The sequence below is a fragment of the Thamnophis elegans genome, chromosome 4, assembly GCF_009769535.1.
Source record: "Thamnophis elegans isolate rThaEle1 chromosome 4, rThaEle1.pri, whole genome shotgun sequence".
In the NCBI taxonomy this organism is placed as follows: domain Eukaryota; kingdom Metazoa; phylum Chordata; class Lepidosauria; order Squamata; family Colubridae; genus Thamnophis; species Thamnophis elegans.
The window spans coordinates 138,377,793-138,397,943 of record NC_045544.1 but is presented as its reverse complement, the minus strand read 5'-3'; the positions used below and the strand labels follow the sequence as shown (position 1 = coordinate 138,397,943).

At 46.4% G+C, this 20,151-nt stretch overlaps 1 protein-coding gene across 1 annotated transcript in view; it reads left to right on the top strand.

The window, feature by feature from the left end:
- Nucleotides 1-20,151, top strand: part of RPH3AL (rabphilin 3A like (without C2 domains)) — a 39,832-nt gene that overhangs the window by 9,698 nt on the left and 9,983 nt on the right. Inside the window, exons 2-6 of the mRNA XM_032217083.1 lie at nt 572-686; nt 2,662-2,805; nt 8,489-8,618; nt 14,366-14,452; nt 17,425-17,611. Of these exons, the coding sequence (XP_032072974.1) occupies nt 610-686; nt 2,662-2,805; nt 8,489-8,618; nt 14,366-14,452; nt 17,425-17,611 (625 nt within the window). The 5' untranslated portion in view covers nt 572-609. The remainder of the gene's footprint in view (nt 1-571; nt 687-2,661; nt 2,806-8,488; nt 8,619-14,365; nt 14,453-17,424; nt 17,612-20,151) is intronic.

Sequence of the window (20,151 nt, the reverse complement as noted above, 5' to 3'; positions counted from 1 at the left end):
GAAAACTGGCTTTTGAATCATGTTTGCCTTTTTCTTTATCAAAAACTAGCCGATAACCTGGCGTTCCCCGGGTATTTATTTATAGGAGGAAAATGTCCGAACTCCGGACCAAACGTAATTTCTAATGTTGGATTAGAAATTAGAAACATTAGTTAGATTAATGTTGGAACCCTAACCCTAACCCTTACCAGAGAGAGCCCCCTTGTGGAGTATTGTGAAGCCATTACCATGGCAACTCCACTGTCCTGTACAGTAGAAGTCATTTTAAGGCACAAAAGGCTGTATCTTAACAGCTTAACAACCATGTTACTAACTTAACCATTGCAACGATTCACTTAGCAACTGTAGCAGAAAGGTCGAAAAAGGGGTCAAAACTCAACTACTGTCTTGCTTAGTAGAGAATGAACTTCCGGTTTGTGTGTCGGGCTGTTTTTGGCTCTCTGGAGGCTTCAGGGAAGCCTCCTGAAGCCTCCGGAGGGCGAAAAATAGCCCAACACACAACCCGGAAGGAAGTTCATTCACTTTTTCTCCAAAATAGTTCCTTTCTCTCTTTCTCTCTCTCTCTCTGCAGGTTTGACTACTTTCTGCAGGCCCAGGGCTGACCGATCCATGGCGGAAACCATTTTTGGCAATGGGAATGACCAGTGGGTATGCCCCAATGACCGACACCTGGCCCTCCGTGCCAAGTAGGTGGATACGTAATTTTTTCCCCCCATCCTTTTAATCAATCATGATCATAATTGGGAATTTTTCTTATTCCTTTATGGAATCGTGCTCAATCTTGCTTGTAGCACCTAGATAATTATAAGATGTGATGATGGAGACGGTCTGGTGGGGAGTCCTCGAGTTATGACAACAATTGAGCCCAAAATATCCCCTGCTAAGTGAGTTTTTAAAGTGAGTTTCGCCCCATTTTATGACCTTTTTGCCACAGTCATTAAGTGAATCTGGCTTTGCTTGTCAGAAGGTCGCAAAAGGGGATCACATGATTCCAGGCATTGCAACTTATTCTGACTGAGGCTTCCCCAAAAAGCACGAGACAGATTCCTGTTCCCTATAAAACCCCTTTTATTCAACGAATGTGAATCCCTCTCATTCACATTCAGCCAAGGCCTGGCAAACAGTCTTTCAGAGGAATATTTAGGACCACAGACCTTATCTATCTTGGAAAGCTGCCATGTAAATATTTTCCAAAGGAGGTGCTGTGCCAGGAAAGGCTGGGCACAGAGTCTCTGAGATTCACGGACAGATCTTCACACTCCTGAAATGAATCTAACGACCGAACGAAGGAATTGTTTGCTGCAAAAATTGACTGTGAATTCTGCTCCTTCACATCCAGCAAAGTCTTTCAAGGGAGGATTTACGGTCACAGACCTTATCTGGCTTGGAGAGCTGCCAGGCCGATCTCTGCAAAACTTGGCAAGGAGCCTCAGAGAGTCACGAACCAATTAAGCGAACTAATTGTCTCCTGCAAACTCCACTGCCCTTTCGCTCCCCTTTTATTTCCTCTGGGAGGGGCCATTCACCGTCCACCTGAGGCTTTACTCCCAAGTCGACCCTGATTTCTGAGTTGTTCTTTTCTTCTGGCAGCTCTGCGCATGCGCACCCTGGGAACAGGCTCCAGCTGTTCTTCTGCCTCACTGGTGTCTGGTTCTTTAGGCACCTAATCACTGCCAGACGGCTTCAGCCCCCTCTCTGCCTCTGACACAGATCCCTCATCAGAGCCTTCCCCAGACTCCAGGACTGGCCCGTGTTCCTCCCCAACCTCCTCACTGTCCGAATCTGCCACCAACTCCGCTGGCCACTGGCGGGCCACCCCGCAACTATCATAAGTACATGCCAGTTGTCCACCGTCTGAATTTTGATGATGTAACCATAATTGGGAATGCTGCAGTGGTTTTAATAGAATAGCAGAGTTGGAGGGGACCTTGGAGGTCTTCTAGTCCAACCCCCTGCTCAAGCAGGAGACACCATCCCATTCTAGACAAATGGCTGTCCAAACTCTTCTTGAGAACCCTAAAAATGGTCATAAAAATAAAATTCCACGCAAGCAAGCGTTTAGGTATGCAAACGCTGCTTTTAAAGAATCAGAAACAGTGGTGGATTTCAAAAATTGTTCGAACCTACTCTGTGGGTGTGGCCTCCTTTGTGGGAGTGGCTTGCCGCCCATGTGACCGGATGGGAGTGGCTTGCTGCCCATGTGACCGGATATGAAGATGCTGACGACACTTGTCAGAACCACCTTAAATTGCATCACACGCAGCACTGGCATGCATAAGAATATGATGTAAACTTGTTTTTTAAAAGGCATCTTTGGTTTGCGTTGATACAACTTCAACACACGCAATGTTCTGATTGCACCACAAACGCAGAAGTCATCCTTACCTTTCACAGAGAACTGAGTTTTATAAATATGAGCATGAGAGTGTAGAATAATCATATCCAAGGACCAGTGGTGGGTTTCAAAACATTTTGGAACTTCTTCTGTAGGTGTGGCCTGTTTTCCGGGTCCACTGGTGGAATCTCTTCTAACCGGTTCGGTAGATTTGACGAACCGGTTCTACCGAATAGGTGCGAACTGGTAGGAACCCACCTCTGATCAGAAACCACCGATTGGCTGGAAAAATATATATAATCAAAACTGGTTTGCTTCCTTTGCAGGCTTCACACCGGCTGGTCGGTGCACACTTACCAAACGGACCGTCAGAGGAAGATGCAAGCTCTGGATTCGAAAGAAATGGAGGTCATTCTGGCGGTCATCCGAAGAGCCGAGAAGCTGGACATCATTGAGCAGAAGAGAATTGGGTATTTGTCTGTCTGTCTATCTCCTCTCTCTCTCTCTCTCCCTTCCTCCCTCTCTCTTTCTAACTCTCTCTTTTTCTCTCTCTCTTTCTAACTCTCTTTTTCTCTCCCTCTCTTCCTCCCTCTCTCTATCTCTGCCTGTTCATCCATCCATCCATCCATCCATCCATCCATCCCCTATATCTTTCTATATCTCTATCATTTATCATTATCTTTCCATTTATCTTTCCATCTATCTATCTATCTATCTATCTATCTATCTATCTATCTATCTATCTATCTATCTATCTATCTATCTACTATTCCTTCCATCTCTCATTCATCCATTCCTGCATCGTCATCTATCCATCTATCTAGCTGTTCATCTCATCTCTCTATCCCTGCCTGCTTGCCTGCCTGCCTGCCTGCCTACCTACCTACCTACCTACCTACCTACCTACCTACCTATCACTATCTACTTACTGACGCCTGTCTGTCTCTGTCTCTTCCTCTATCTCTGCCTATTCATCCATCCATCCATCTATCTATCATCTATATCAGGGGTGTCAAACTCGATTTAATTGAGGGCCACATCGGGGTTCTGCAGGGGTGGGTTTCAACCGGTTCGTGGCGGTCCCCGCGAACCGGTTGATCGGCGAACCCGGAAGTAAGTAACTTCCGGGAACGGCGAAGGGCCCACCCACCCGCCCGCACTCCTTACCGGTCTTTGAAGGCTTCTGCGCTTCCACGCAGGCGCATGGCACATACAGCGCCTGCGCGATTCTCCGCGAGCAGCTGGATGGCACATAAAGTGCCTGCGCGAGTCTCCGCGAGCAGCTGGAGCATCGCGCAGGCGCTAAGATGCATACGTGAACTGCGCGCGTGCACGAGGACGCCGCCGGCCCCGTACCAACCGAACCAGTTGGAACGGGATTAGCAACCCACCCCTGGGGTTCTGTTTGACCGCCGGGGTCCGGGCTGGGCGTGGCCATCTCAATGTCACTCATTTCGGAGGCACCTGTGCCGGCCCAAGTGCGCTGGCAGAAGCACCGCAAGCCACTCCTATATACAAATACAAACAGATCTTAGCTAACTAGCTATCCAGCTATGGATCGATCGATTGATTGATCAATCGATCTATCTATCTATCTAAAAGGGACGTGGTGGTTCAGTGACTAAGACGGTGAGCTTGTTGATCAGAAAGGTCGGCAGTTGGGCAGCTTGAATCCTGCGTAACGGAGGGAGCTCCCATGACTTGTCCCAGCTTCTGCTAACCTAGCAGTTCGAAAGCACGTTAAAAATGCAAGTAGAAAAATAGGAACCACCTTTGGTGGGAAGGTAACAGCGTTCCGTGCGCCTTCGGCATTTAGTCATACCGGCCACATGACCACGGAGACGTCTTTGGACAGCGCTGGCTTCTTCGGCTTTGAAACGGAGATGAGCACCGCCCGCTAGAGTCATGTGCGAGGGAAACCTTTACCTTTACATACATATCTATCTATTTATCTATCTATCTTTCTATCTATCTATCTGCATACTGTGTGTGTGTGTTTGTGTGTGTGTGTGTGTGTGGCTTTTGTGCTGATAAATAAATAAAGGGAGACTAGCATAGATCTATTTCAAGCTATTTAGCTCTCATCAGCTAGCCATACCCTTACTGGGATTTGAACCTGTGCTGTATTACATATTAGGCAGTTGTGTTAGCCATTAAGCCACAAGGTTCTCCTCCTTTATCAGCTATATATATATATATATATATATATATATATATATATATATATATATATATATATATATATATATATATATATATATAGTGTTGCAATTGTGCTGATAAATAAATAAAGGCACAAATAAATTTATCAGCACAATTGCAACACAAATGTAACAAAGGCAACATTAAAAAAAAGGGCTTTCTGCCTGGATGGCTCCCAGAGTGAGTCGATAGACAGAAAAGGGAAGCAGTATGCTCCCTCCCATATTTGGGCATACCAGGGGTTGTGACACAATATATACATATACATACACACACACACACACACACACACACACACACACAAAATGTATGTACATAGATGCACAAACTTATACATAGATACACGCACACCCACACCCACACACACAAACCAGCTAGAACTCTAACTGTTCATTCTAGTCACATCATCCTTTTAATGGATGAGCCAACAGGTCATCAGCTTGTCTGGTTGAAAGATAAATGGCTAGGGTCGATTTTGTAAGCCGGTTTTCCACCTTCTGGAAATAATTGAGATAATAATCCCGCAGTGTTCAGCTGGGTTAATGCTCTGCATTCTTTGAACCTTTAAAAAAAAATTGCAGCTGGGATGGCAGTTCCAAAAAAGAATTACAACCTCTTCTCTCCTTTCTTAAGTTCCTGAGAAATTGTGTTTTGGTCCGAGGATAAAGTGACTTTGAATTTCGTGGTGGGCCGAGTCCATTGCCACTGTTTTCCTAGCTGGAATTGAAAAAAAAAACACCTTTTTTTTTTTAAAAAAAATCCAGTCACTCATAACTTTTGTCATTGTCTGGGTCTTTGGATGAAAGCTATTTATCTCTTTTATCTGTCTGCTAAAGGATTTGCAAACCTTTTAACTTTCAAGGTCGGTGGCATTAAATCGGGCAGAAGGGATTTGAGGAAAGTAGCAGAGATTATTAGCTGTGACCTGGGAGAGAAGTAAGCCGTAAAGCGTTGCACATTCACCGATGGTGCTTAAAGCCGTTGTAAGGTTGCACACGCCTGTGTGACTTGGAGAAGGAAGACAGATGCTTATTTGCTGCAGCCTTACTTTGCCTGGGTTAGGAAGGTGTTCTGACCCCCTCCTCCGTCCAGTAACGAAAGCCGAGACAAGCGTAAAATGGAATGTCCTTTAATAACAAGACCAGAATCTCGGTGGCTGAAAGCCAAGTAAACAAACAGATAAGGACCTTGGCAGCAAGGCCGACAAACCATGGCAGCAATTCAGCCTGCCAAGTTCGTTTCTCTTTAGTCCAAGCGTTGACTTCTGCAAGAAGGGCGTGGCATAAGCAGCCCCTTTTATAGTCTGGAGAGGAGCCTAATGACCACTAGCTGAGTACAATCACCTCCTGTAATTGCATAATTGTTCCTGACGCCTAGTAGCTCTTCGATGGCGTACATCCAGGAACAACTCACTGTTGGTTGCCTGGATCACTCTCCCTTGTCTCCTCCCCACTGGTCCAAGGCTCAGGCGCCTCCTGGTGCCCAACCAGTCTCTCTGCGCCCTGCTCGGAGTCGGAACCCTGTCCAGGGTCCTCCACATCCTCCAGAGCCGACTCATAGGGCCCCTCGCTGTCGGAGTCTGGTGGCAGCTCCCAACGGCTCCTGCCAGGCCACAACAGGAAGGACTGTGGTTTTTAAAAAAATTATTTTTTTTATTTTATTTTATCAATTTCATATATACATTCACAATTATATGATCTCATAACTGTTATTAATAATATGTATTTATAACAATTTTTCCCTACTGTTGACAATATACTTGAAGATTGCTTTTTTATCATCCCATAGATCCATCTTATCTTACAACGGTCCTACTTCTTCTTCCCTCCCTCCCTCTTTCCTTCCCTCGTTTCTTCTCTCCTACTCCCCTTCCTTCCCTCCCTCCTTCCCCTTCCCTCCTTCTCTCCTTCCTTCCTTCCCTCCTTTCTTTTCTCCTTCTCTCCTTCCTTTCCCCCTTCCTTTCCTCCTTCCTTCCCCCCTTCCTTCTCTCCTACGTTCCCTCCTTCCTTCCCTCCTTCCTTCCCTCCTTTCTTCTCTCCTTCTCTCCTTCCTTCCCTCCTTCCCTCCCTCCTTGCTTCCCTCCCTCCTTCCCTCCCTCTTTCCTACCCCCTTCTATAATTGCTTTTAAAACAATGACAAAAAAGGGAAAACAAAGCCGGGATAATTGGGATAAAGATTGTCAAAGAAAACAAAACAAAGATAATTAGGATAAAAAGATATACGTTGTCAAAGACAAGGAAGAAAAAACACTCATGGAAAAATGCTTTAAAAAAAAAGTGAGTGAATGTAACACAGCACAAAAGAAAGTACGATAGACAGTTTAAATAAATAATTAACAGAATAACAGGGTTATTCTGGGATACTGCAATCGGCAGAAATGTGAGTGGGTGGCCAAGCATCTGAATTTCAATCACATGACCATGGGGAAACTGCAATGGTCGTAAGTGTAAAAAACGGCCCTCAGTCACTTTTTTTAGTGCCGTTGTAACTTTGAACCGTCATTAAAAGAACGGTTGTAAGTCGAGGAGTAACTATTGTTTCCTGAGATTTCCCCTTTTTTTCCTTCTTTTAATTTTCGAGTAATGACTATATCTCTGGGATTTCTTTGTGGTCCCCCATCCCTGGATCGATTGGCTTTGCTGAGCAAGATTGTAAGTTAGTTGAGGACCACCTGTAGATATTTTGGCCACAATTGTGGTCGTAAGTCAAGGATTACCTTGTATATTCAGATCTATGAGACTCTGTCCACGCAATCTCACAATCAGGATAGTGTTAGCAATCCTGGGTGTGCAGTTTTGAGTGGACGACCTCGCAGGGCTTACCGAACAGCCATAGAAAAAAAACACCACCAATGCAATCCGAGACTGCATTAACAGAGGGATACAATCAAGATCAAGGGAGGTACTAACACCACTCTATGAAGCCTTAGTAAGATCACACCTAGAAAAACTGCATCCAGTTTTGGTCGCCACACTATAAAAAATATGTTGAGACTCTAGAAAGAGTGCAGAGAAGAGCAACCAGGATGATGAGGGGACTGGAGGCTCAAACATACGATGAACGGTTGCAGGAACTGGGCCTGGCCAGTCTAGGGAAGAGAAGGACCAGGGGAGACAGGATAACAGCCTTCCAAAATTTGAAGGGCTATCACAGAGAGAAAGGGGTCCAGCTATTCTCCAAAGCATCCGAAGGCCAGACAAGGATGAATGGATGGAAACTGATCAAGGAGAGATTCAACCTAGTAACAAGGAGGAACTTTCTGACAGTAAGAACAATACAGAAGTTTCTCTTTCTTTCCTTTTCTCCCTCCCTTCCTTCTCTACTTCCTTCCTTCCTCGTCTCCATCCCTTTCTTCCTTCCCTTACCTCTTCCCTACTCCTACCCTTTTTCTTCTCCTTCCTACCTTCTCTCCTTCTCTTTCTTTCTCTTCCTCCCTCCTCTTCTTCTTTTCCTCTCCCTTCTACCCACCTTCCCTTACCTCTTTCTTCTTCCCTTACCTCTCCTCCACACTTCTTCTTCCTCTCCTACTTTCTCTCCTTCTCTTCCTCTCTCTTCTACCCTCCACTCCTTTCCTTTCCTTCGTCCCTCCATTCTCTACTTCCTTCCTCCCCTCCTTTCCTTCCTTCTTCCCTTCCTTTTTCTATTGTTATAGGTGTCTCTTTCAGATCCCAGTTCATGTTTTCTTGGGGATGGTATTTCCACACACCACTGGGAGCTTTCAAGAATAGACTGGACTGCCCTCTGTCAGAAATGCTGTAGGGTCTCTGCTTGGGCGTGGGGTTGGACTAGATGACCTACAAGGTCCCTTCCAACTCTGTTAACAATCTCTAATCTGAACGAAAGTCCTCTCTTAGAATCCCAGCGGGGGAATGCCGAGGAATTTCGGGCCCTTCGTTTCGATTTGGCGGCCGCGTTCGGCGCCTGTTTTGACGAAGTCTCTCTGCCTTGCAGGCGCCTGGTGGAACGGCTGGAGAACATGCAGAAAAATGTCCTGGGGAACGGATCGTCCCAGTGCCTGCTCTGCGGGGAAGGCCTGGGGTTTTGGGGGAGCACGGCGGTATTTTGCCAAGACTGCAAAAAGGTAAAAAAAACAAAAAAACCCTCCCCCCCACCCACCCCACTCACTGGCTTCAGGTATCACCTAGAAAAATATTTGAGGTGTTTTTTGGAAACTTTTTGCTTGGGCGACTTTGGAAATGTGCTTCGGGAATTTTTTATTTTTATTTTTTGCAATTGATACCGATCTGCTTCTTCTTATCTTAATGTTCTGATCAGGAGCCTGAAGCAAACTCCTGGTCCCGAGAAAAACCCCTTTTATTAATTGTGAATTCTGCTCATTCACATCAAGAAAAGTCTTTCGAGGGAGGATTTACAGTCACAGACCTCATCTGACTTGGAGAGCTGCCAGGCCGATCTCTGCAGAACTTGGCAAGGAGCCTCAGAGAGTCAGGAACCAATGAAGTGAACTAATTGCCTCCTGCAAACTCCACTCCCCTTTCGCTCCTCTTTTATTTCCTCTGGGAGGGGCCATTCACCGTCCACCTGTGGCCTTACTCCCTAGTCGACCCCTCTTCTTTAGCTGTTCCCTTCGTCTGGCAACTCTGTGCATGCACACACTGGGAACAGGCTCCAGCTGTTCTTCTGCCTCACCAATGTCTGACTCCGAAGGCAGCTGATAACTGGCATATGGCTCTGGCCCCCTCTCTGCCTCTGACACAGAGCCCTCCTCCGAGCCTTCCCCAGATTCCAGAACTGGCCCAGGTTCCTCCCCAACCTCCTCTCTGGCCGAATTTACTGGTAGTTCCGCTGGCCACTGGCGGGCCACGACACTTAACACAGGTAAGTCCTTGGCTTACAACCTTTCGTTTAGTGACTGAACTTGCAACGGCAACAAGAAAGGCGACGTGATTTTTTTTGCACTTAACTGTTGCAGTACAGGTAGTCCTCAACTTTGCGACCATAATTTCGGTTGCTGAGGCAGACAGCTGTTAAGGGACTTTTGCCCCATTTTGCGACCATCCTTGCCACAGCTGTTAAGAGAATCAGTTGATAAGTTGGCAATCCCGGCTGTTAAAGTAAATCCGGCTTCCCCATAGACGTTTATTGTCAGAAGGTCGCAAAAAGGGGATCACGTGCACTGCGACCGTCATAAATATGAGTCAGTTGCCAAGCCTCTGAATTTTGCTCCATGGAGGTGCTGCAGGGGTCGTTAAGTGTGAAAAAAACAGCAATAAGTCACTTTTTCGAAGTGCCGTCGTAACATTAAATTGTCCCTAAACAAATGGCTTGCAAGTCGAAGGCTACCTGTAGTTCCCTGCAGTTGTGGAGGGATGGGATTTGTAGTCCCAACAGGTGGATGAGCTGGTCGTCTGGCTGTTCTCCTATGCCTCTTCCTGCTCCTCCCCTCCCACCTTCTGACAAACGATATCAATCAAAGCCTTCTGCAGTTAATTTAGGCTATAGATTAACGGCCTTCTAATTATTCTTGGCCCTCCCTTTGAACTGTTAAAATTAACATTTTTGAGAAATTCCCCAGGCTTTCTATTTAAAAAAAAATTGGTATTTTAATTAACCGTCAATAATCTCGGCTGAAATGTTATTTATCAGTTTATATTTATTTATTCTTCTCTGTCTCGGCCTTTCTGAATGGGAAGGCAAAAAAAAACCTGTTTCCTGGGTGATATGGCAAGGTTTTTTTTTAAAAAAAATACTCTGTGTGTGTGTGTGTGTGTGTGTGTTTGTGTGTTTATAAGTAATGACAAAAGGAAAAGCACGTTAATGGATTTGCCAATTTTATAAGCTCCACAAGGGGAAAGGCTTGGTGTCAAATGCAATTTAGCCCGATCGTATTTTTCACCGAGATAATGAGCAAAATTAGAAAACTTAGAAAACTGGAATTTGGGTGCCGAAGAAGAGGACACACACACATGTGTGTGTGTGTGTGTGTGTGTGTGTGTGTGTGTGTGTATGTATGTGTGTATATATATATGTATGTATGTATGTATGTATGTATGTATGTTATGTTTGTGCTGATAAATAAATAAAGGGAGACTAGTATAGATCTATTTCAAGCTATTTAGCTCTCATCAGCTAGCCATACCCAATGGAAGTGTGACCTTCCTCCCATTTGTCTGGAACAGTATAGGGTTTCCTGCCTAGGCAGGGGGTTGGACTAGAAGACCTCCAAGGTCCCTTCCAACTCTGTTATTGTATAGAATAGAATAGAATAGAACATTGAATAGAAAATTGAATAGAATAATTAAATAGAATAAGAATAGAATAGTAGCATAGAATAAATATGGAATAGAAGATAGAAAATATAATAACAATAACAAAATAGAATAAAATAGTGGAACAGAAGTTGCCCCCAGAAGTTGTGAATGCCCCAACACTGGAAGTCTTTAAGAAGATGTTGGCTAGCCATTTGTCTGGAACGGTATAGGGTTTCCTGCCTAGGCAGGGGGTTGGACTAGAAGACCTCCAAGGTCCCTTCCAACTCTGCTATTGTATTGTATTAATATATGTAATGTTAGGTATTGTAATTTTACCCCCCATTTTCCCATCAAAAATACCCAGGAGAAACAGTTCCGGCTTCAACTCTATTCAACTCTATAGGCTGACTCTTTTCAACCTCCTGTGGCTGGTTCAGCATCCTCTCTCTGTGCCTGCCGCGGATACGGCTGCCGGCATTAATTTACCGGGGCCGTGGAAAGGAGATGGCCATGTGGAATTGATTTTTTTAAAAAACATTCTCTTTTGATGGAGCCCTCCATTTGATTTGATTCCTTCTGTTCGGGGCCTCGCAGCTCTTTTGAAATCTTTATGGATTGCTTTGCCCCTGCGGGCTGGTTCGCCTTCTCCAGATGGCTGGGAAAAACAACGGCTGTCTTTATTTTATTTTATTTTATTTTATTTTTTTGCTGGCTGGTCTTGAAATCCGAAGAGGGGAAGAGACGGGCCCGCTAAGGCTAACATTGCCTCGGTGGTTCGTTCTGGCCATAATCCGATTGCGCGTGATTGAAATTTATATTTTAATGTGTGTGTCTATGGGAGATTCTCAATCATCCGGGTCATGTTTGTCCCAAAAGTAGTTTTTCCTGGACTTTCTGGGTTCAGAGCTGGCAGCAGAGTCTGACAGTGAGGAGGGTTGGGGAGGAACCTGGGCCAGTCCTGGAGTCTGGGGAAGGCTCGGACGAGGGCTCTGTATCGGAGGCAGAAAGGGGGCCAGGGTCGTATGCCAGTTATCATCTGCCTTCAGAGTCAGACATCAGTGAGGCAGAAGAACAGCTGGAGCCTGTTCCCAGGGTGCGCATACGCACAGCTGCCAGATGAAGGGAAGAGCTAAACAACAGGGGTCGACTTGGGAGTAAGACCACAGGTGGACGGTGAATGGCCCCTCCCAGAGGGAATAAAAGAGGAGCGAAAGGGGAGTGGAGTTTGCAGGAGAACATTAGTTCGCTTAATTCGTTCGTGACTCTCCGAGACTCCTTGCCAAGTTTTGCAGATCTCAGCCTGGCAGCTCTCCAAGCCAGATGAGGTCTGTGACTGTGAATCCTATACGGGTAGCCCTCCACGTATGACCCCAATTGAGCCCAAGATTGATGTTACGTTGCTAAGCGAAAAATTTGTTAAGTCAGTTTTGCCCCATTTCACCGCTTTTCTCACCGTGTTTGTTGTTAAGTGAATCACTGCAGTCGTTCAGTGAGTAACCCGGTTGCTAAAATGAATCCGGCTGCCCCATTGGCTTTGCTCGTCAGAAGATCACAACGGGGGAATCATGTGACCCCCCCCCCCCAGGACACTACAACGGTCATAAATGTGAGTTGGTTTCCAAGCATCCGAATGTAAATCACCTGATCATGGGGAATGCTGCAATGGTCGTAAGTGTGAAAAACGACCGTAAATCACTTTTTTAAATTGCCGTGTAGTTGTCACTAAATGAACAATTGTAAGTTGAGGACTGCCTATTTTTGAATATCTCACAAAGGTCTTGAGAGAGAATACCAGAGGTGGCATTCAGTCCAGTGATGGGTTGCAGGTGGTACGCCCCGGTACTAGTGTACCGGACCCTGCCTGCAGCATCGGATACAGTTCTGGTATGGTGCTTCGCAGGGCCCACCCAGCTGCCCGAGCTCCTTACCGGTTGTTTAAGTCTTCAATGCCTCCGCGCACAGCGGGTACAGCACCTGCGCGATGCTCCGCTGAGCAGCTGGAGCGTCGCGGAGGCTCGCAGAGGCGCTAAGACGCATCCGCGTGCTGTGCATGTCCATGTGGATGCCGCTGGGCCCGTTCCAATCGTACCGGTTGGAGCAGGATCCCAAACCCCAACCCCTTTTTCAGCTGGTAGCAGAGATTTGAGGAAGGTCTTCCCAACCACCCTGGTGCTATGCCGTCCTATATAGCCATGCCTTTGAGGCTGGGTGCATGTGTGGAAGTCACACGCGTGTTGTGGCCCAGCAGGAGCCGTTGGAGCTGCCACCAGACTCCGACAGCGAGGGGCCCTATGAGTCGACTCTGGAGAATGTGGAGGACCTTGGACAGGGTTCCGACTCTGAGCAGGGCGCAGAGAGGCTGGTTGGCCACCAGGAGGCACCTGAGCCTTGGACCAGTGGGGAGGAGACAAGGGAGAGTGAGCTGGAAGCCAGCAGTGAGTTGTTCCTGGATGCACGGCATCGAAGAGCTAATAGGCGTCAGGAACAGTTGCGCAGTTACAGGAGGTAATTGCACTCAGCTGGTGGTCATTAGGCTCCTCTCCAGACTATAAAAAAGACTACTTGTGCATGCGTCCCTCTTTGCAGAAGTCAACACAGGATCGAATGTCAGAGAACCTTGTTAGAAGCTTGGCAGGCTGGATTGCTGCCAAGCCTTATCTGTGTTTATTGCTGCCCAAGCTTGTCTGTGCCAGTTTGCTGCCAAGGACCTGTCTGTCTGTTAATTAAATGCCGTAACTTATCTTTGGCTCGGAGTGTGCTTTGGTGTGGAACGAGGGGGGTCAGAACACGCGCGCAAGCAAAGCAAATGCATGGAAGGCCAGGAGCATGTGCGGAAGCTGCGTGCACGCGGGGTGCAAACCAGTGGTAAAAAGAAGTTAAATCCTTCGCTAGAGGGTACCTCAGGTGCATTGTGGGAAAATGTTTTGGGGTCTATGTTCCAATATGTAGAAGGAAACTTCAGATCTGAAGTTAAGAAAGCAATACAGTAGTCCTCGAAATACGACAACGATTGAACGCCAATTTTCCGCTGTTAACCAAGGCAGCTTGGAAAGTTTAATGACCATTCAAACTTACAGCATCCCTGTAAAAAAAAAACAAAAAAAACGTATGGCTGCGTTTCAGACTTACGACCACGGCAGCATCCAAATGGTCACGTGATCAAAACTCAGACACTTGGCAGCTGGTTCATATTTATGACGGCTGTAGCATCCTGGGAGGTGGGGGGGGAAGTCACCTGATCTCCTTTCGCAACGTTCCCTGCAGGCTTCTGCCGGAGAATCCAGATTTGCTTAAGGACCACGCGATTCACTTAACAAGTGCAGGGATTCGCTTAACAACGGCGTCAAGATGGCTTGTTAAAACGGGGGAAAACTCACTCCACCACTGCCTTGCTTAGCAACGGACATTTTGGGCTGGATCGTGGTCGTAAGTCGAGGACCACCTGGAAACTTGGGGGGGGGGAATATTTTTTTTGGGGGGAATTCATATTTATAGCTTTCAACTTCTTCCTTTGCGTCAATTTTAGAGATTGATGTCTCCTACCCCACGTCCCGCCCACCCACCCACTGGTGTCATCAGGTTTTGGATTGGTTGATTTTTCTCTCTTTCTCTGCAGAAAGTTTGCACGAAGTGTGGCATAGAAACGCCGGGTGCCCACAAACGGCCCATTTGGTTCTGTAAGATCTGCAGCGAGCAGAGAGAGGTGAGTGGTGCGATGGGACCACAGTTCTGCTGATAATTGTTGCTGGTGGGGGATTATCTTCGTTTGCTGTGTGTCGGTGGAGATTATTTTGATCAGTTTTTCAACCTTGGCTCTTTAAAGATGGGCAGAATTCCACTCCCAGAATTGTGGGACAACATAATCTGTGAGTGGAACTCTACTCCCAGAATCCCTCAGCCAGCCATATGTAAGTGGACTTCTACTCCCAGAATCCCTCAGCGAGCCATATATAAGTGGACTTCTACTCCCAGAATCCCTCAGCCAGCCATATATGAGTGGACTTCAACTCCCAGAATCCCTCAGCCAGCCATATATGAGTGGACTTCTATTCCCAGAATCCCTCAGCCAGCCATATATGTGTGGACTTCTATTCCCAGAATCCCTCAGACAGCCATATATGAGTGGACTTCTATTCCCAGAATCCCTCAGCCAGCCATATATGAGTGGACCTCTACTCCCAGAATCCCTCAGACAGCCATATATGAGTGGACTTCTACTCCCAGAATCCCTCAGCCAGCCATATATGAGTGGACTTCAATTCCCAGAATCCCTCAGCCAGCCATATATGTGTGGACTTCTACTCCCAGAATTCCTCAGGCAGCTATGAGTGGACTTCTACTCCCAGAATCCCTCAGCCAGCTCTGAATGGACTTCTACTCCCAGAATCCCTCAGGCAGCCATATATGTGTGGATTTCTACTCCCAGAAGCTAATCCCATAGCTGGCTGAGGATTTCTGGGAGTTGATGTCCACAAGTCTTAAATTTGCCACGTTTGGAGTCCCCAAAGTGTGTACAACACACCCTGGTCTCGGATCCTTTGAGGATTGAATACTAATAAAAATGATCTGCCTCCAATCGTGGTTTCTTACCATGATATCAGCTATATTTCTCCATGCTCTCTTTTCTTGTCCAATTTTTAAAGTAAAAATATCTCCGCGAAGGAATTCAGCTTGTTCTAATCCGTTGAGCACCAACTCACATTTTATTTTATTTTTCCAGGATGGCAAAATAAGTTTCTCGCATGGGGGAGAAAAATGTCTTATCTGGCAAGGTTTCCATAGGTGTAAGGCATTTTGTGTGCGTGCATGTGTTTAAAGTGTGCCCTCCGAGGATCTCGTTGAGTTTTTGATGAGCTTTTGCCGGCGGGCAGAAATTAAATTGAGTTCCAGGGTTTCGCCTTCCTTTCTGCGACAACTGCTCTTCCCTTTCTGCCAGGCTGTATAGATTAAAAATATGTTTTTAATAAGTTCCCTTCCTCCCCCCCAATCTCTGTATTAAAATCTAAATTGGAAGGAAAAGTGCGTGCTCGCCAGAAGTGGACGGGGTGAAGATGAGGCCCAGTTCTCGTGTCCTCTTATCATCCGCCAGGTTTTGACCCTCGTTTTAACTGAAAATTACTTTTCTCTTGGCTTGGATGTCTTTTCAGCCGCATGTCCAGAACATTTCTCCCTTGGCTTGCTACAAAATGCATTTACGGCTAGTCCTCGACTTATGACCACAATGGAGCCCGACATCTCTGTGGCTAAGCGAGACAGATGTGAAGTGATCTTTGCCCCGTTCAATGACCTTTCTTGCCGCAGTCGTTACGGAACAATATTAAGTTGTTAAGGAACAACATTAAATAATAACATTATTAATTAATGATGTTGGATAGCCCTTTGTCTGAAATGGTATAGGGTTTCCTGCCTAGGCAGGGAGCTGGACTAGGAGACCTCCCAGGTCCCTTCCAACTCTGTTATTCTATTCTATTCTATTCTATTCTATTCCCATTCCTATTCCTTTATGTTCCATTTTTAATGGCTCTCTTCTCTTCCTTCCCTTCCCTTCTCTTCTCTTCCCATCCCTTCCCTTCTCTTCAATTCCCATCCCTTCCCTTCCCTTCCCTTCTCTTCTCTTCTCTTCTATTCCCATCCCTTCCCTTCCCTTCTATTCCCATCCCTTCCCTTCCCTTCTATTCCCATCCCTTCCCTTCCCTTCTATTCCCATTCCTTCCCTTCTCTTCCCTTCCCCTCCCTTCCCTTCCCTTCCCTTCTCTTCCCTTCCCTTCCCTTCTCTTCTCTTCTCATCCCTTCCCTTCTCTTCTCTTCTATTCCCATCCCTTCCCTTCTCTTCTATTCCCATCCCTTCCCTTCTCTTTTATTCCCATCCCTTCCCTTCTCTTCTATTCCCTTCCCTTCCCTTCTCTTCCCATCCCTTCCCTTCTCTTCCCATCCCTTCCCTTCTCTTCTCTTCTCTTCTATTCCCATCCCTTCCCTTCTCTTCCCTTCCCTTCTCTTCCCATCCCTTCTCTTCTCTTCTATTCCCATCCCTTCCCTTCTCTTCTCTTCTATTCCCATCCCTTCCCTTCTATTCCCTTCCCCTCCCTTCCCTTCTCTTCTCTTCTCTTCTATTCCCATCCCTTCTCTTCTCTTCTCTTCCCATACCTTCCCTTCTCTTCCCATCCCTTCTCTTCTCTTCTATTCCCATCCCTTCTCTTCTATTCCCATCCCTTCCCTTCTATTCCCTTCCCCTCCCTTCCCCTCCCTTCCCTTCCCTTCTCTTCTCTTCCCTTCCCTTCCCTTCTCTTCTCTTCTCTTCTATTTCCATCCCCATTCCCATTCCCATTTCCATTCCTTTCTGTTCCATTCTAATTGCTATTCTATTCTATTCTAATCATCATTACAAAATGCTTCAGGGATGCGGCTAACAAAAAAAGTTGACTTTCCCTAATTTTAATCCCGATTAACCTATACACAACAGTTTTGCAAGATTCTGCAAACGTAGCTTTAACAGTGAAGTAGAATGATCTCAACTTGTTACGTGTGCTCCAATGTGGGAAGGCTGACATTAATTTTGCAAGCCTGGATGACTATGAAATGAATATTAAATAAAGTGAAAAATAAATAAAAACAAAGGAGCATTCCTCAACACTGAACTCCCTTCTCTCTCTCTCTTTTTTTAAATGTCTTCCTTAGGTCTGGAAGCGATCCGGAGCCTGGTTTTTTAAAGGCCTCCCCAAATGCATCTTGCCATTAAAAGAAACCAGCGGCAGAAAACCCAAGGAAATCCACCTTCGGCCACCTCCTCCTCGCCCGGAACCGTCATCGCTGGAGCTCCGGGGCAGCAAGATGGATCACACCTATACCTGGGCCAGGGGAAAAGGTTAGCTCTCCTCCCCACCACCAAGAAAGACATGGGGGATCTTGGGAATGAGAAACAGAAGCTCGACTTCACAATATTAAAGTGGGTGGACTTCAACTCCCAGAATTCCCCAACCAGCGTGCTGGCTGGGGAATTCTGGGAGTTGAAGTCCAACCATCTTTTAAAGCATGCTGGCTGGGGAATTCTGGGAGTTGAAGTCCAACCGTCTTTTAAAGCAGGCTGGCTGGGGGATTCTGGGAGTTGAAGTCCAACCGTCTTTTAAAGCATGCTGGCTGGGGAATTCTGGGAGTTGAAGTCAAACTGTCTTTTAAAGCATGCTGGCTGGGGATTTCCTGGAGTGGAAGTCCACCCCTCTTAAAGCCTGCTGGATGGGGAATTTGGAATGACTGGAATGGCATTAGTTTTCATGCTTGAGCAGGGGGATGGACTAGAAGACCTCCAAGGGCCCTTCCAGCGGTGATATACTATGTTCTAAGCAATTTCCTTTTTTTTTTTACACATTCCCAGCCAGAGGTCCTTTTTCCTGGGGCCAGCCTGCCTACTAAATTTAGCTCAAAAATTAGATGATAGGAAGGCAGTTTGATTGGCAAGGGGGGCCTTAATTCTCCCTCTCCCGTAATCTCATCTCCCCATCCAACAGCTGCCTTCTGCAGATTTCCTTCCCTGCGGGCTGCTTAAAAGAGCAGAAGGGGGTGTGGATTCCCCCCCTCCCGCTGTAAAGTGGGAACAATTTCCCAATTCAAATAGCCACCCTGTGTCTTTTGTCAGTTAAATTGAGGCTTAGTACCTTTTGCTGGTCTCCTTTCAATTGAGTTTGCAAGGGGGGAAAAAAAAGCAGAAATGCCAGATGGGGGGTGGGTGGGAAGCCTGGTAATGAGGTTTGGTGCTAATACACCCTCCTAGATTTGGGGGTGGATGGAGAGGGGTGGTTTCCTTTTTTTTTCTCCCCCCCTTCCTTAAAAAAAAAAAGAACATCGGAATTGATTTAACAGGCACCATATGCATGTTTGAGTCACGCTCAGCTTGTGACAGCTGCGAAATCTCTGCAGGTTTTTGGGTTTTGCTTTTTTTTTAAAAAAAAGGATTTTAATGAAGTTTCCGGAAAAAAAACAAAAAAAAACCTCCCAGTAGTTAAAATACACAGTCCTTGCAAATTTCTAGGTTTTTTTTTTAAAGGATTCGATGAAGTTTCCAAAATTAAAAAAAAAAAAAGTCAAAACTCAAAATTAAGGGAGGATAAAAAGGAATAAAAATGGGGTTAAAGGCCAACAGTGCAGTTTGTCCTCATCTTATGACCATAATGAAGCAAAAAATTTCCATTGCTAAGCAACACCATTGTTAAGTGAGTTTGGGCCCATTTTACGACCTTTCTGCCCACAGTTGCTAAGTGAATCACTGCAGTTGTTAAGGTAGTAACATGGCTGTTAAGTGAATCTGCCTTCCCCACGTGTCAAAAGGGATCACCTGGGGCCCTGTGACCGTCATAAATATGAGACAGTTGCCAAGAGCCTGAATTTTGAACATGTGGCCATGGGGATGTTGCAAAAGTCGTACGTATGAAAAACGGTCATAAGTCGCATTTTTCAGTGCCGTTGTAACTTCAAACAGTCGCTGTTGTGGCCCAGCAGAGCCGTTGGAGCTGCCGATAGACTCCGATAGCGAGGACCCCTATGAGTCGGCTATGGAAGATGTGGAGGACCCTGGGCAGGGTTCAGATTCAGAGCAGGGACCAGAGAGGCTGGTTGGCCACCAGGAGGCGCTGAGGCATGGAGCAGTGGGGAAGATCAAAGGGAGTTTGTCCTGACCCAACTCTGATGAGGGGTGGAGAAACGGGGGCAGCAGTTATGGAGACGGACTCATAAGAGATAATCAAGCCCAGGTGGTTGTGGCTTGGCCCCTCCCAAGAGAGTATATTTCATTTCATTTCATTTATTAAATTTATAGGCCGCCCAATCCCGGAGGACTCCGGGCGGCTTACAACGAAAGAAGAAAAAAAAAGAAAAAAGAAAAGCAAAATAAGTAAAAAATAGTTTAAAATTCACAACACACATACATTCTAATCGGGGCTGGACCTTAACACTAAGGTCAACAGCCCCAGGCCTGCCGGAACAGCCAGGTTTTAACGGCTTTCCTGAAGGCCATGAGAGTGGGTAAGGTCCGGACCTCTGGGGGTAGCTGATTCCACAGGGTCGGAGCAGCCACAGAGAAGGCTCTCCTCCGGGGGCCCGCCAGCCGACACTGTCCGTCTGACAGTATCCGAAGGAGGCCCACCCTGTGGGATCTTATCGGCCGTTGGGAGGTATATGGCAGTAGGCGGTCTCGCAGATAGGCTGGTCCTAAGCCATGTAGGGCTTTAAAGGTAATAACCAACACCTTGAATTGCGTCCGGAGACCAATTGGCAGCCAGTGCAGCTCGTGGAGGACAGGTGTAATATGGGTGTATCTCGGTACACCCAATATCGCTCACGCGGCTGCATTCTGGACTAGCTGTAGTCTCTGAACGCTTTTCAGGGGTAGCCCCATGTAGAGCGCATTGCAAT